This window comes from Microcaecilia unicolor, chromosome 3 (assembly GCF_901765095.1).
Source record: "Microcaecilia unicolor chromosome 3, aMicUni1.1, whole genome shotgun sequence".
In the NCBI taxonomy this organism is placed as follows: Eukaryota; Metazoa; Chordata; class Amphibia; order Gymnophiona; family Siphonopidae; genus Microcaecilia; species Microcaecilia unicolor.
In genome coordinates, this window is record NC_044033.1 from 76539920 (window position 1) to 76555462 (window position 15543).

Sequence of the window (15543 nt, forward strand, 5' to 3'; positions counted from 1 at the left end):
TTCTTTGGTATTTTTCTCAATATTCATCATTTACCCTTTGTAACCTCCTTACCTCGAAAACTTATCACTCATACTTGTCCTTCACTGAAAATGTCCCTTTGTTATGTTCAGAGCCTGTTTGAAACAAACAGACAGACACTTGTTAAAGTTTATGGCCCATTACTTAGGACTAAGCAAGCCTGTCTGTGGTCTGTAAGAAGACCAAGAAAGACACAAGCTAGCTAATTGCCCTACTAGATCATAAATAAGAGAATGTTATATGTACAAAACCAGACTGATGTACAAAACCAGACAGCTCTATACTGAGGGGCTCTCTAAGTCATTCATTTGAGACTCCAGGAGATCTGTTAGTTAAGACATAGATTCCCTTTGCTGGAATTTAAGCACAGAATACCATTTCAGATATGTCCTGTATACGGTAAATATTTCCAGTATAATTGGACATAATGCAGGTCCAGCCATGCATTCCCTTATTTCCAGGAAACGTTTTCTGTGGACTTGTTTGCTGTACATAAAAAGAAAATATCTTGTTAGCCTAATTTTGGTTTTGATAAGACTACCACCAAGGTAGTTGGGTAGATATGACATTATTAGGCTGAAGATGGTGCACATTTTCAGGAATGGTAACATTACTGTATAATAAGAGACCTTTGCAACCTCAAACTTAATTCATTACCCTAATACAGAGCTTCCCAGACTGTGAGTTGGGACCCCAAATGGGGTCACCGGCACCCTGACAAAATAGCCTTGTGACAAAATGGCCCTGTAACAAAATGGCTCATAGCCCTTCACAAAAATAAGAAGTATAGTAAAAACTCTTATCGCCCTCTTTCTGATGTTCCAGCATCTGTTCTCCCTCATGCCTTCATCTGAGCTCTCTTCCTTCCTCTCCAGTTTAGTATCTTTCTCTCCCCACTTCCATGTTCTGTCACCTCTGTCCTACTACCGCCTTTCTTGCATTCTGGTATCTCTTTTCCTTCCTCCCCTTCCCATGGTATGGAAATGCATCTCCTTCCTTCCCACCCACCTCCCAACATAGTCCAGCCTGACTCCCTCTTCCTTCTGCAGACCCTCCACCCTACAGTATCTCTCTTCCCCTCTCCCGTCTCCCCCCCCCCCCCAATACTTCAACGTTCCTGTGGGCCACCAGCAGCATCGCCAAGCTGTTTCGGATGGCCCTGGAGGCGTTCTCTGTCCTGCCTATGTGGACATAGGAAGTTGTATCAGATGAGGTGGGACACGGTACAGGGAATGTTTCTGGGGCTGGCCAAAGCTGCTTGTTTTCCTTGTTGATGCTGCTGGAGGCCCACATGAATGTTGGAGGTTCACTGATGGGGGGTGGGGGAAGGGCGAGATACCGGTCAACGCAGGCAGGAGGAAGAGGGAGACATTCTGGATAGTGAGCGTTAAAACTGGGGTGGCAAAGAGGAGAAATAGCGCAGAGTAGCAGTGGGACTCAGACACACAGTTGCAGGAACAGAACAGGTTAAAATACTCTGAAGCTGGCTCATTTGTCAGGGGCTAAATTGTGGATAGGCCCTTCAGGGGCTGATTCCCCCCCCCCCCCCCCCCCCGGGGCTGTTTTTTGTCGGGGCTGTTTTGACCAGGTACTGAGGTCACAGGTACATCATTATTTTTCATCTTTAGAGGATCACACAATTTTATTTATCCACAATCATGGGGTCACAGGCTCAAAAAGATTGTGAAGCTCTGCCGTACTCATTTCTACTCATCAGCTTGTTTTCTATGATAACTGTACTTGGCGTACTAATACAGCATTTGAATTTTTTCATTCAGCAAATAATGTCATATCTACTGACATACATTTCTCCGTTATTAAACAAGATTTAATATGAGAGAGATTGTGGGAGAAGATGCTAACCTGGAGCTTGGTCATTCGTATGTTCCTTCTGTCCTAGGGTAATCATGACATGGCCAAGGAGCTATATCAGAGTTTGCTGACGCATGTGGCATCCGAGCACTTGTATTTCTGGCTGAACAGCTTGAAGGAATTCTCCCATGCAGAGCACTACCTGACAGAGCTACAGGACCAGGATTCTAGCTCAGCACTCGCTTGCATTGCAGAGTCCTTGAAGTCCTATCAGAAAGGCATCGCTTCACTTACGGTCAGTGCACTAATGGAGACTGCTGGGAATTTGTAGGTCACACATAAGGAGCGAACACTGTACTACCACAAACACTCTTTCTCCAAAAGATGCTCTTGATTTGTTCTCAAAATCAGTTTATTTTGATCTGCTCCAGTCATCACTGTCTGCAATGTGTTGTGATATTGCTATGTCAGGGATGTTTTTATTGAGCCCTTGCCTTATCTGGAAGTTGTGTTGGGGTCAGATTCTGAATGTCTGCTGTTGAGAGAAGTGGGATCTGGAGATTGACCGAAAAATTAGTGTCAAACCCTGTTTGCTCTTCTCCAGAGGAAGTTTATTATATCATTATTGCAGATCACTAGTACAGACTGTTCAGGAAGTTGAAATAGCAGATGTAGTCCCTGTCTGTAATAGAAAAGGCTGATGAAGGCAGAAAGGCATGTCAGTTTAGATTGATATGATTATTAAACTATTCTACATATCCATGTATATACATTAACCACCTTCTATGAAGAGATTTCACCCAAAGCATTATACGGTTATAGCTTGACATAAATAACTTCTATTGTATTAACAGCATAATAAGTAAAATGACTAAATGTCAGTGTAATACACAGAGCAGTGAGGATACTATCAGTAATATATACCTTAAAACAGCACAGTATAATAGAAATAGGATAAATGTCAAATACAATGAAACATATTTATGTGTCCCAGCTGCATTTGTTATCTGTGCTGCATATTGCAGACCAGAGGGGTAAGGCAAAGGCACTGGGATAAGTGAGTGACTAGATTTAATTCAAATTATATGTACAGTTGAATAAGGTATCTAGAATTGGTCTCAGTTACAGGATGTGCAGCAAGCAAGACCTGATGCTGTATGAGTGATTGTGTAGTTAGTCACCACAGGCATTAAAAGGTTTAAGAGATGAGCCAGGCTTTTCACCTGATTCCTGAGATAGTCATGAGTTTGGCGTAGCCCCTCTAAGAATGAGGTCTAGTGTGGGGGACCACTCCTGAGATGACTTGCTGGTAGGTGTCACATTGTTTGATTTGTTTTGAGAATACAGTTGGGGATGATCCTTGAGAGGATATTAGAGGGCTAACATATTCTTTAGCTAGTCTGGCCCATTTTTTCAGAAGAAACCTATTCAATTCAGTTAACTGGTAAGAGAGATCTCATTGTTTTTATTAGAATTTTTATTCAGGTTTTGAAGGCCTTGCTTAGTTAACTGCTCCCACCATTATGAAGTAAATCAGAAATTGTTGTACTGACACTGGTTGAAGCCCTATACATGCATGTCTGATACAGAGAGCAAGAAATATCTGCTCAGTCTTCACTTACAGGTTTGGGAGGAGACAGGACGTTCTGTCAGTACTCTCTTGAACATGATATTTCCACAGACATGACTTTGGTGCCAATGTACCAGTAGATAGAAACACAAATGTAGCAAATGATAGCAGATAAGGACCATCAAGTGTGCCTTATTTCATTCCTAGTTCTGTGTCAGATTCCAGTTCTCTGGCTTTCCTTCACATCGTTGCATCTAGGGATGCTCTGCTTATCCTATTTTTCTGAAACTTGAATACTATTTGTTTTCACCGTTTCCCTTAAGAGGCCTTTTCCTGCACTCTAAAAAGACAGAGCAGAGGAAACGGGGACCTTGTTAGTGTCACCAGTACAAAAGTAATGATTTCTGCCACCATTAAGTATTACAGAAAATATGGCGTAATACCTTGCTTTCCTCTCATGGATTTTTCATTCCTCTTGTTCTCGATTATCTCCACTGTCCTTTGCCTTTCTATTGTAGCTTCAACTGCCACAAGTCTGCTTGAATTTGAGCTGAGCCCTAACATTTTCCTGTATTTAGCCCCTTCCTCCTCCTCTTCCTCTATGTGCTCCCTCTTTGCTCTACACGTCTTTCCTTTCCTCAAATGTTAAAAAAATTGTAGGTGGATACCTTTTTATTGCACTAATTGAATAGATCTGTTACTAGCTGTCAAGTTCTTTCTTCACTAAGTTAGTGAAGAAACAGGAGTTACTCTGGGTTTAAATTGTACAGCAAACATTATAGCTATATGGCCCTGTTTCTGATAATGGGCAATCAATAGAAATCAAACAAAATAAAACATGGAAAAGAAAATAAGATGATAACTTAATACATTTCTTGATGATCAAGACATGTATTAAGTTATGTCCAATAAAAAAGGTATCATCTTATTTTCTTTTCCATGTTTTATTTTGTTTGATTTCTATTGATAACCTTAAGAGTGGACTAACACGGCTACCACACTCCTCTACTGATAATGGGCAAGAAAGCCAACATATCTACTGAGTTCTTTGAAACCAATACAAGTATTTAATCATCCTAATTCCAAATGTCTTCCAAAACAGAACAGCTTTGGAAAATCCCAGTGCCAGCCATTTGTCTCCTTAATCTGTATGTGGCCTCTGCTGGTGTCAGGCTGTAGTTTAATCAGGAATAGGAGGTACTGGTGAATCATAGGGGTTTCATCTCATGTAAGGCTGAAGTTAATCTTCTTTTACTTCCAATAAGTATAAATCATATATGGATCTTGCATTCTTGGGTCTTAGATAAAATATTTAGTGTTAAGAAAAGTCTGAATATTTCCACTGGTGCTTTTGTTTTCAAATATTTTGACAGATTCCTTTCTATAGAGTATTAATTTAGGTCTGCTTGGCACTCTAAAGTCTGTAATGTTTGTTGTGAATGGTGCAGCTGATATACGGTATAGGTGCCTTACTAACAGGGGACCATGTTGTTCAGACCTATGAATGTCACTTCCTTCCCCCCCCCCCCCCTGAAATTGTATTAAAGTTTATTACTAAAATACATAACATACAGGTTAGCCATTTATAAGATTGTGCTTTAAAAGCCTGCTTTAAAACGCTCTTATCGTCCCCGTCTCATCTGCCCGCAACCTCGGTGTCATCTTCGACTCCTCCCTCTCCTTCTCTGCGCACATCCAGCAGATAGCCAAGACCTGTCGCTTCTTCCTCTATAACATTAGCAAAATCCGCCCTTTCCTCTCTGAGCACACCACCCGAACTCTCATTCACTCTCTCGTTACCTCTTGCCTTGACTACTGCAACCTACTCCTCACTGGTCTCCCACTTAGCCACCTATCCCCCCTTCAGTCCGTTCAGAACTCTGCTGCACGTCTTATCTTCCGCCTGAACCAATGCACCCACATCACCCCTCTCCTCAAGTCACTTCATTGGCTTCCGATCAGGTACCGCATTCAATTCAAGCTTCTGCTACTAACCTACAAATGTACTCGATCTGCAGCCCCTCCTTATCTCTCAACCCTCATCTCCCCTTACGTTCCTACCCGTAACCTCCGCTCGCAAGACAAATCCCTCCTTTCAGTACCCTTCTCCACCACCGCCAACTCCAGGCTCCGCCCTTTCTGCCTCGCCTCACCCGCGTGGAACAAACTCCCCGAGCCCATACGTCAGGCCCCCTCCCGCCCCATCTTCAAATCTCCCGCTTAAAGCCCACCTCTTCAATGTCGCCTTCGGCACCTAACCTCTACACCTCTACCCAGGAAATCTAGACTGCCCAACTTGACTTTTCGTTCTTTAGATTGTAAGCTCATTTGAGCAGGGACCGTCCTTTGTTTATTTTGTACAGCGCTGCGTAACCCTAGTAGCGCTCTAGAAATGTTAAGTAGTAGTAGTATATTGTAACCAGATTTAAGGATACAGTTACATGATTGCTGGCTTCTCTCCTTTAGCCATCAGTTGGCCACTTTCTTCTTTGAAGTGTTTTCATCCAGAATCCCAGATTCCATGGTTTGGTTTCTGTTTCCCCAGGCAGCCAGCACACCCCTGAATCCTCTGAGTTTTCAGTGTGAATTTGTCAAGCTCAGGATTGATCTCCTTCAGGCCTTCTCTCAACTCATCTGTACCTGCAACAGCTTGAAGACAAGTCCCCCACCTGCTATTGCTACCACCATTGCCATGACTTCGGGAAGTGACCTACAGCGTTGTGGACGCATCTCCAACCAGGTATACTTCTCCTCTGTTCTGTTCTGAGAAAACTCTTCAACCCTCTGCAGGGTGTGATTTGTCCCTACCTTAACACTGTGAAAAGAGCAGCACCCTAACATGTTGACAGTGTATGTTGAATAAATGCATTTTATCATGTTACTTGCTAGCTGATTTTTTTTTTCCTATTCAAGATGACAAATTAAAAGTACATGTGAGAGGGAGAAGGGATGGCACAGGCAAATAGAAGAACAATGGAGATCATGTTGTAGGGTGGTAGTTCCAAGTCGTCATTACAAGCCTGAGGCAGTTATGGGTTTCTTCTCTTCTTTGTAGGCACTTGAAGTTGGATTTTTTTTTTTTTAAAGAAAAGGGAAATTGTGTCCCTGTATTCCCCAGGTGACCTGGTATATGGAAGGATATCAATATGAGATTTCCTAAATTAGGTGACCAGTTTATAGAGCTTGGACAGATGACAAATGGAGCAGATATAAAATGTTCTGCTCTTGTCTTAGTCAAAGCAGCTGAGCACATTCTGTGAAAAGGGCTCACACTTGCCCGTATGTGAGCTTTCTCTGAACTTTTTCTCAGAAGTAGATGAGGGGTTTATTAGTGTATGTAAATGATTTGTGTTGTCTATTCCCCACATTGTCCATTACTTGGTCTTGTTAAGTGGGACAAAACAGAGATTTCCAAATGGGACTCTACCACTGCCTTGTTACTGAACCAGAGTGGCTCTGACCTTTCAGCTGACCTGTTTTTGATTATTTTCTGTTTTTCAAGCCAAAGTGTTTTTCCATAACACACCATGGGAGATACCTGTTTGAAAACAGAACTATAGGAAGGGCTCCATATCTTGTCTTTTTTTTTTTTTTATTATTATTATTAATTTTAGCAAAACAAAGTTTTAACGTCTTTTCCAGGACAGATCAGAGGCTCAAAAACGGAGTAAGCATTGATCATCTTGTCAAGCAAGGTAAAATCATTGAGAGCCTGAAGGTTGGGGTATTTTTTTTGGGAGGGTTGGGATCTAAACTTATATATACTAATTTTTCATGAAAAAAGCCAAAATGGAAATGGAAGATAGTCAAAATAATTTTGAGAACGTTATTAACCTAGTCACGCTTCTTCAGAGACCTAGAGGATTCTTGGCTGAGGTAAATTTAAAAAAAAATCACTGCAGCTGTTTTTTTTTTTCTTGGACATATCAAATAGTCCCCAGTGACTTCAAGAAGCGCAAGTGGTGTAGCAAGACCATATCTGGAGTGTATATATACAGTTGGTGCTTTCTGTGCCTGGGACCCAATCACAATCCCTCTCAATGTCAGCTGATGACTGAGCAAGGGTTTCATGACTGTAAAGAGCAGCATGAGGGTCTTCAGTACTTTTTAAGTTCAAATCAGCATTGGTGGCGTCTGTTCAGAGGAGTCCAAGAGCTGCATAAGAAGTGTATTTAACCCCCTCAAGCTGAGATAGAGACCACCAGGATCAGGCATTGACCAATTCCAGCCTGAGAGAGAAAAAGGGTTCATCCACTGCGTTGATGCTGAGGGCCCACAGTGTTGAGCATCAGACATGAGGTGAGAAGCATTGACATCATGCCCTGTCTGGAGCACTACTCAGAGGAGCACTCCATTTCCTCAGTGCCAGCAGTCACAACAACCTCTAAGGACACGAGACTAAGCCACTCATTCTGTAGAACTGACTCTGGAGGATGTATCCACCTCTAACTGATGTGCCTCTCCTCTCCTTCCATCCCCTCCATGTCCAGTGATTCTCCTCTACCCTGCCCTCCCATCCATGTCCTGCGATTCTCTGCTGTCCTCCCATCCCCTCCATGTCCAGCAATTGTCCTCTGCCCTTGCCTCCCCTCCATGTCCAGCGATTCTCCTCTGCCCTGCCTTCCCTTCCCCTCCATGTCCAGCATTCCGTTGCCTTCACGTGTCTTACGTTCATAACATCCTGACGTCAGCTCGCCTCCAGCGTTCCATTCCCTCTCACTGTTCTGCTCTCTGACGTCATTTCATCTTTACACGAGGGCAGGACAGTGAGAGGGAATGGAATGCTGGAGGCTTGCTGACGTCAGGATGTTATGAACCCAGCCAGCCAGCCATGGAACGTTGACGGTACAAATTATTATATTAGATGTTTATTTTGTTTGGCTCAATTCCCTCTTTAACATGTAGCGCAACCCCCCCCCCCCCCCTTCAATTCGATCCACTCTATCATTTCGATATAATTTGTACCCTGCTAACAGTGTCCCATTGATTGTCCTCTTTCCACCAGGTTTCTTAAATGCCTTTTATATCTACCTCTTCATTTAGTGCTATATATTCCAATTCTCCTCTCTTATTTTTAAGGCTTCTAGCATTTGTATATTGACACTTCAAATTGTCTTTTTTCCTTGAATTTACAGGCTGCTTTGAAGTTAATGGGGATAATTTGCATCCTTTACTCTCTTCTCCTATTGATCATTCCTGGATTTCTTTGACCATTATTGAAACCTCTCTATCGGGATTCCTTAAGGATCCTGTTTAAATGCGCTCCTGGGCGACTGCTTCTCCCCCCCTTCCCACCTTCTATTTTAGTTTAAAAGCTGCTCTATCTTCTTTTTAATTGTTAGCGCAACCAGGTTGAGGTGACGCCCATCCTTTCGGAACAGACTCTCCCCCTTCCCCAAAATATTGCCCAGTTCCTAACAAATCTAAAGCCCTCATCCCTGCACCATCATCTTCCACGCATTGAGACTTCGGAGCTCTTCTTGCCTCTTGGGTCCTGCACATGAAACAGATAGTATTTCTGATAAAGCTACCCTGGAGGATCTGGATTTCAGCCTTCTACCTAGGAGCCTAAATTTGGCTTCCAGAATCTCCCTCCAACATTTTCCTATGTCATTGGTACCCACATGTACCAAGACAGTAGACTTCTCCCCAGCACTATCTAAAATCCTTCACACCAAGCAGGCAAGTGACCAGGCGATCCTCACGTCCACCACAAACTCAACTATCTGCATGCCTAATAATTGAATCACGAACTACAACAGCAGTCCTAACCCTTCCCTCCTTGGCAGAAGCTTCTGGAGACATTCTCAATGTGAGAGGATATTGCATTCCCTGGTGGGCTAGTCCTGGTTACACGATTACTTTCCAACTTCACCAGAGCGATGCTCTCCTTTTAAGAGACTTCCCTCCTCCAAGGCAGCATAGGGGCTGCCAGATTGGAGGTGGGACTTTCTACAATGTTCTGTAGGCCGCTTCTATGTACGTCTCCCTCAGCTCCTCCAAGTCTGTTACTCTAGCCTCAAGAGAACGGACTTGTTCTCTGAGAGCTAGGAGCTCTTTGCATTGAGCACACACATATAATCTCTCACCAACTGGGAGATAAATCATACATGTGACACTCAATGCAAAAGACTGGATAATACCCCTCTCACTGCTGGACTGCTGTCTGCATCTTAGTATTATAGAGTTGTTTAATAAAACTTCTTAAGGTACTAGGGATATTAGATTAATATAAAGAGCCTTAAGATTATATAGTATAATGTGTAATTTGTTTAGTGTTTCTTCTCAGAAACTAATTAAAATTCTAATGAAAACTCTCCTCTTGTTATCTTAATGAGAATAATTGACTATAAGTGAAGAGTCGTGCTAGGGGGTGGGTGGAAGCTCAGGAGGTAGTGGGAATGAAGAATAAGCTAGGCCCTGCTGTGCCTTCTAGAGGTTGTTAATGCTGTGCAGAAAGTTCAAGTTTTAAAAATGAGCATTATATTTTCTGCTCTCTTTTGAAGACTAAAACACAAACATGTTAAAACATTGAGTTCTGTAGGGTTCTCCATTAGTGTCTGATTCTCACTGGGAACTGCATTTTTCTTTGCAAGTTATGCCATGCGGTTGTGGATACTGAGATGTGGGAGAAATTTTTACCACTGTTGGCTTCCAGTTGAGAGTATTTTGTTCTGTAACTCTAAATGATGTACACAACACTGGTCAAGATAAAATAGTTTGGGCATATGTAGAGTGCTTATTATCTAAGTCTGAACCCCCAAGTGAGCAGGTACCTTACTTAGGGTCTTGTGCTGGGGTCTGGAGAAAAGGAATACATTCTGTACCTTCAGCTACTTCAGGAAAGATACCTTTTGTATTTAGTTTTCAGCCACGGTCTACAGCAATAACTTCTGTATGTTGTATTTGTGTGCTTTAGATGAAGCAGTCTATGGAAGAGTTCCGAAGCCTTGCCACATGCTATGGGGAGTTATATCAATCCTCTTTTGATGCCGACTCAGCAACCTTGAGGAATGTTGAACTGTATCCTTTTGGTTTCTCATACTCAGCTTTCATAAAAACCATAATAGAAGCTTATGATCGTGTATTCCCTGAAATGGATCTTCCTTTTGGCTTTAGAAGGCCAAGGGGAACACACAGAGTATCCAGACAGCTCTGTTTGCATGCAGATTTCAGGAAATTTAAGGTGGTTTGGGCTCTTGAGTCATCTTTTGCAGGATCAATGACATGCAATAGCATCCTACATATACAGCCTGTAAATCCCAGGAAAGAGATAATTTTAAATGTGCACATAACAGACAAAACCTCCCACTTGCACAAAGTCAGTATTTGTGAGTTGCTGATCACAGCATAGCTTGTCAGAATTTTTCATGGTTTTATAAACATTGCTGTGACCATTGGATTTTATTTGTAAGGGATGTTGCTGTGGTTAAAAGGTTACAGGGTTATTTTTAAACCATCTGCATTGTGATCGGGGCTACACATAAAGTGTAGTTTTGCACTAGCTTTCATATGAAAGTATGTACTTTTTGCGTTGAAATTTGCCACCAGTTTGTGTGGCCACTTGTACCTACTTTTTCATGCAGGAATTTTTGTGCTGGACAAGAATACACAGATTTGAAAATGCTATTACTTTTTCTCCCCTGGTCTAAACACTTTGGGAATGTTGCATCTCAATACAGCTAAAGGTTGACATTGAGCAGAGTTCTATCTAGCTGCACTGAAGGAAGAAGACAGTTTTTGGACAACTCATGAATGCCATAAGCTGCTTCCACTCACTTAAATCAGTTTGTAGACTGCCCTCGGTAATCTTCAAACAGAATCAGTGACCTGACAGTTTTGTCATTTTTTCCCCGTTCTAGTTAAGACATAGTAATTGAGCTCCCAATAACTTATAAAGTGAAAAGGCTGTCAGAAAGGCAGTTCTGTGTAGCTGGTAATTGTGTTTAAGAGATTTGCTATTTCTTCTTACATCTTTTGCTAGCTATTATTTTGAAGGGTTTGGCAGGGAGGAAAGTTGATAGAGGGTGGTTAGCTAAAACTGAAATTTTACATCAAGGAGGTTAGATTGAGAATAGGAGATGGTACGAGGCTATCTAGCCCATTATGTGGGTTGAAGCCACTAGGTAGAGTCACAGGTACACCCAAAACAATAGCAAACACTATTAAAAGCAGTAGTAAAAGATTATTAGAAATCATGAACTGCCTATGCGTGGTCCATCTGTAAAAACTCAAAAGCTGTTCCAGTTGGATAGGCAGTGCCTTAAAAAGGTGGAGGACAAAAGATTTTTTTTATTTTTAAATTTGACAGCTTTTTAATTTATTTGAAAGTGTCCCATATGTAGATTGCTGCAACTCACTATACGCAGGTTGCAAAGAACAAACACTGAGGAAACTTCAAACAGCCAGAATACGGCAGCCAGACTCATCTTTGGAAAGCCAAAATATGAGAGTGCAAAACCATTACGAGAGAAAAACTGCACTGGCTTCCACTCAAGGAACGTGTCACTTTTAAAGTATGCACATTAGTCCACAAAATCATTCACGGTGAAGCCCCAGCCTACATGTCTGAGTTAATAGACTTACCACCCAGAAACGCCAAAAGATCATCCCGAACCTTCCTTAACCTCTACTTCCCCAATTGCAAGGGCTTGAAATACAAAGCGCTACACGCGTCAACCTTTTCTCACATGAGCACGCAGTATTGGAACACACTGCCGCACAACTTAAGAACAATCAACGAGCAAGCTTCCTTCCGCAGATTACTGAAGACCCATCTTTTCGAAAAGATTTACGGAAAGAACCAAAACACATAAACTCCACACTTACTGTTCACTAATGCATCATACATTCACCTCTGAACTCTCATTCCCATATTATCACATCATTCATACCTTTACTCACAGAAAGATATATTCCATATGTCTTCATGCCTTTTTATCGCCCTCTAAGCTCCCATTGTTTCCTTCCTAAATTTCAATGTTTGTGCTCCATTGACACATTCTTTAACGACACCTCAATTGTTTTGCATAACTCTGCACAATGTAATCCATAACCAATCTGTAACAAATTGTATTTCCAACATTTAACTCCTATTGTAAGCCACACTGAACCCGCAAAAAGGTGGGAAAATGTGGGATACAAATGCAATAAATAAATAAATAAATATAAATATGATGAAATCAAAACTGAATATCATTAAAACTGCTTCAAAAATTATTGTAGCTGGTGGAAACAGCACTAATAAAGGCTGTATTTTGTGCTCATTTTTGTACACTGTTCTATACAATACAGTAATACATGGCCAAATTTCAGTGAGGATATCCTATGTACTGATGGGTTCATCTTAACTGTTGTAATCTGTCTTGGGAAGCCTGGTGTTATAAAGATTGGAAGTAAAATTAAACTCTTCTTTCATTGGAACACATGGAATCACATCTTCACCTCATTTCTTCGGTACAAATGGATTATTCTGTTTTGAGCATGTTTCAGGGACAAGCTTTCATGAAGATCTCTCATTTGTTTAAACATAACTAAATGGTCTATAAGCTTCTAATGCAGTCCATTGGTTTTCTTATATTTTGTCCTTAAGATGACTTATAGTGTGCCAAAACTGAAAATACAGTGAGACAGAATAATAGAATTCAGTAGCATCGAAAACATATTAATTAGCATTTTAATTGTGTTCGCATTTGGGTAATAACTTAGAAAATGCTGTTGAAAATTGACTTAAAGAAGAAATAAATATATATTGCAGAACTGGAAAATGTTGGCACACTTTGACTCTGGACTTCTGCAGGAAGGTAGCTCTGCCCTCATTATTTAATATCTTTCTTTTAAATAATTGTACAGCGCTGCATAACCCTAGTAGTTCTTTAGAAATGTTAAATAGTAGTAGTAGTAATAAACAATATTAAGTGCATTTTTATAATATACCACTGCATTCCACAAAACAAAAGGAGCAAGTTCCCACAATCAGTCTTTCTCTTCCGATCTAGACACAGGAAAAAAAAAAAGATTTTAAATGCTCCCAGTTTTCAACCTAATTCATGTTTAATGTGGGCTATGGCTGCCATAAGTAAGTAAATAGATAGGTAGAAATTCTGAATGTTGAGCACCTGATTCTCATAATATGACTACTGTTTTAGTGGCCGTTTACCAGGAGAAAAAAAATGTGCATGAATGTAACACTGTCTCTATAACCAGCCCTTCCAAATGACACACTGATTACGATTTATAACAAATTAGTACTCTACTTATGAAAAGTTATTCCGTTATTATACTCCCTCTGTGTACATCCATATGCTGCACAAGCTGGCGTGTTTGAAAATATAAGTGACATTAAATAAAAATGCTACCAACAATAAAGGACAACGTAGATGCAGCAGCTCATAGGTTTGTTTGCTTTATTTTGAGTGGACGCAGAACGATGGCTGCACAGGGAAGGGGAAACATAGTTTAACCTAAGTGGCTTCAACTTTTTGATGTCATGCCGTCTCCTGTTCTCAATCAAACCTCCTTGTTTTACATGATGTGCTTTCTGAAAAGCCCTTCAGTGTTGCCAGGTGGGCGGTTTTACCGCCCAATTGGGCGGTTTTCCGCGACCCGCCGCGGGAAATTTTTGCCTGCGGCGGGTTGCGGTTTTTAGGGTTTTTGGGCGGCTTTTTGATTTTTTTCGGCCGCGGGGGGCGGGGTTAGTGACGTTTTTGGGCGGGGTTAGTGACGTGGGAGGCGGGGCCGATGACGTGGGAGGCGGGGCCGATGATGTGGGAGGCGGGGCCGATGACGGGGAGGCGGGCCCGATGACGTGGGAGGCGGGGCCGGTGACGGCGGGGGCGGGGCCGGTGACGCGGGGGTGGGGGTGTCAGGGGCGGGGTTTGTGTTTGGGCGGGTTTTGGGCTGGTTTCTGGCCTGGATTGGGCTGGAAAAAAAATTTCTACCTGGCAACCCTGAAGCCCTTGCTTTTCTGGGAGATAGAAGTTAAAACAGAGCCTAAGGAATACGGAGAAGGTAGAAGTTTTCCTTTTCATGCCTGTCTCCCCCAACCCCCTACACATGCTTTTAAAGGCAGTGTGTGCCATCAAGCAAACAAAGACTTTGGGGGAAAAAAATGGCTAACATTAGACTTGTCTGAGCAATGAATATGTTTGGGAAAACTGGCAGTGATCAGTTAAGTTCTGCATTGCATAATGATTGTATAATAATTCTGCTCAGATTTGAAACTTTAACATGGTACCAGACAGCAACAGAGCTGCCTTTTGATTTCGCATACAATTGAAGCTCTCATTTTGGATCCAGATTCTGCTAGGTAAGACTGTAGAATTATCTGTACTTTGTAAGGAAGGCTAGCTACACAGAGAACACTCATTGAAAAGAAAGTAGCTGCAGCAAATCTCCGTCCTCAGTAATATACATGAGAAAACTGTGCTGGAGCACAGCGGCTGGTAAAAAGATGGGGAAATTGGATAGGGTAAAGGGTCATGGATTTGATATGCCAGCTTTCTGTGGGTACACTCAATGTAGTTTACATGCGTTATATGCATATACTTTGTGAGTCCACTAGGGACAGATAATCTAAGTTTTTGTATTTGGGGCAATGGAGGGTTAAGTGATTTTCCCAGGGTCACAAGGAGTTGCAGTGAGAATTGAACCCAGTTCCCCAGGTTCTCAGCCCACTGTCCAGCTTATTTTCGAAAGAGATCGCTGGCCATCTTCCGACACAAATCAGGAGGTGGCCGGCAATCTCCTGAAGTCGGCCAAATCGGTATAATCGAAAGCTGATTTTGGCCGATTTCAGCTGCTTTCCGTCGCGGAGCCGGCCAAACTTCAAGGGGCGTGAAGGCGGGACGGGGGCGTGCTCACGAGATGGCCGACTTCGCCCGATAATGGAAAAAAGGAAGCCGGCCTTGACGAGCATTTCGCCGGCTTTACTTGGTCCCTTTTTTTCACGACCAAGCTTCAAAAAGGAGCTCCAACTGACCAAATGACCACCGGAGGGAATCGGGGATGACCTCCCCTTACTCCCCCAGTGGTCACCAACCCCCTCCCACCCAAAAAAAAAATATATATATATATATTTTTTTTTATTTTTATTTTTTTTAATTTATTTATTTTATTTATTTTTTTTGCCAGCCTCAAATGT

At 42.0% G+C, this 15543-nt stretch overlaps 1 protein-coding gene across 2 annotated transcripts in view; it reads left to right on the forward strand.

The window, feature by feature from the left end:
• INTS7 (integrator complex subunit 7) overlaps positions 1-15543 on the forward strand; it is a 137886-nt gene that overhangs the window by 72998 nt on the left and 49345 nt on the right. For both annotated transcript variants that reach the window (XM_030196069.1, XM_030196068.1), the window contains exons 13-16: positions 1920-2126; positions 5947-6141; positions 10321-10424; positions 14641-14709. In XM_030196069.1, coding sequence (XP_030051929.1) covers positions 1920-2126; positions 5947-6141; positions 10321-10424; positions 14641-14709 — 575 coding nt within the window. The remainder of the gene's footprint in view (positions 1-1919; positions 2127-5946; positions 6142-10320; positions 10425-14640; positions 14710-15543) is intronic.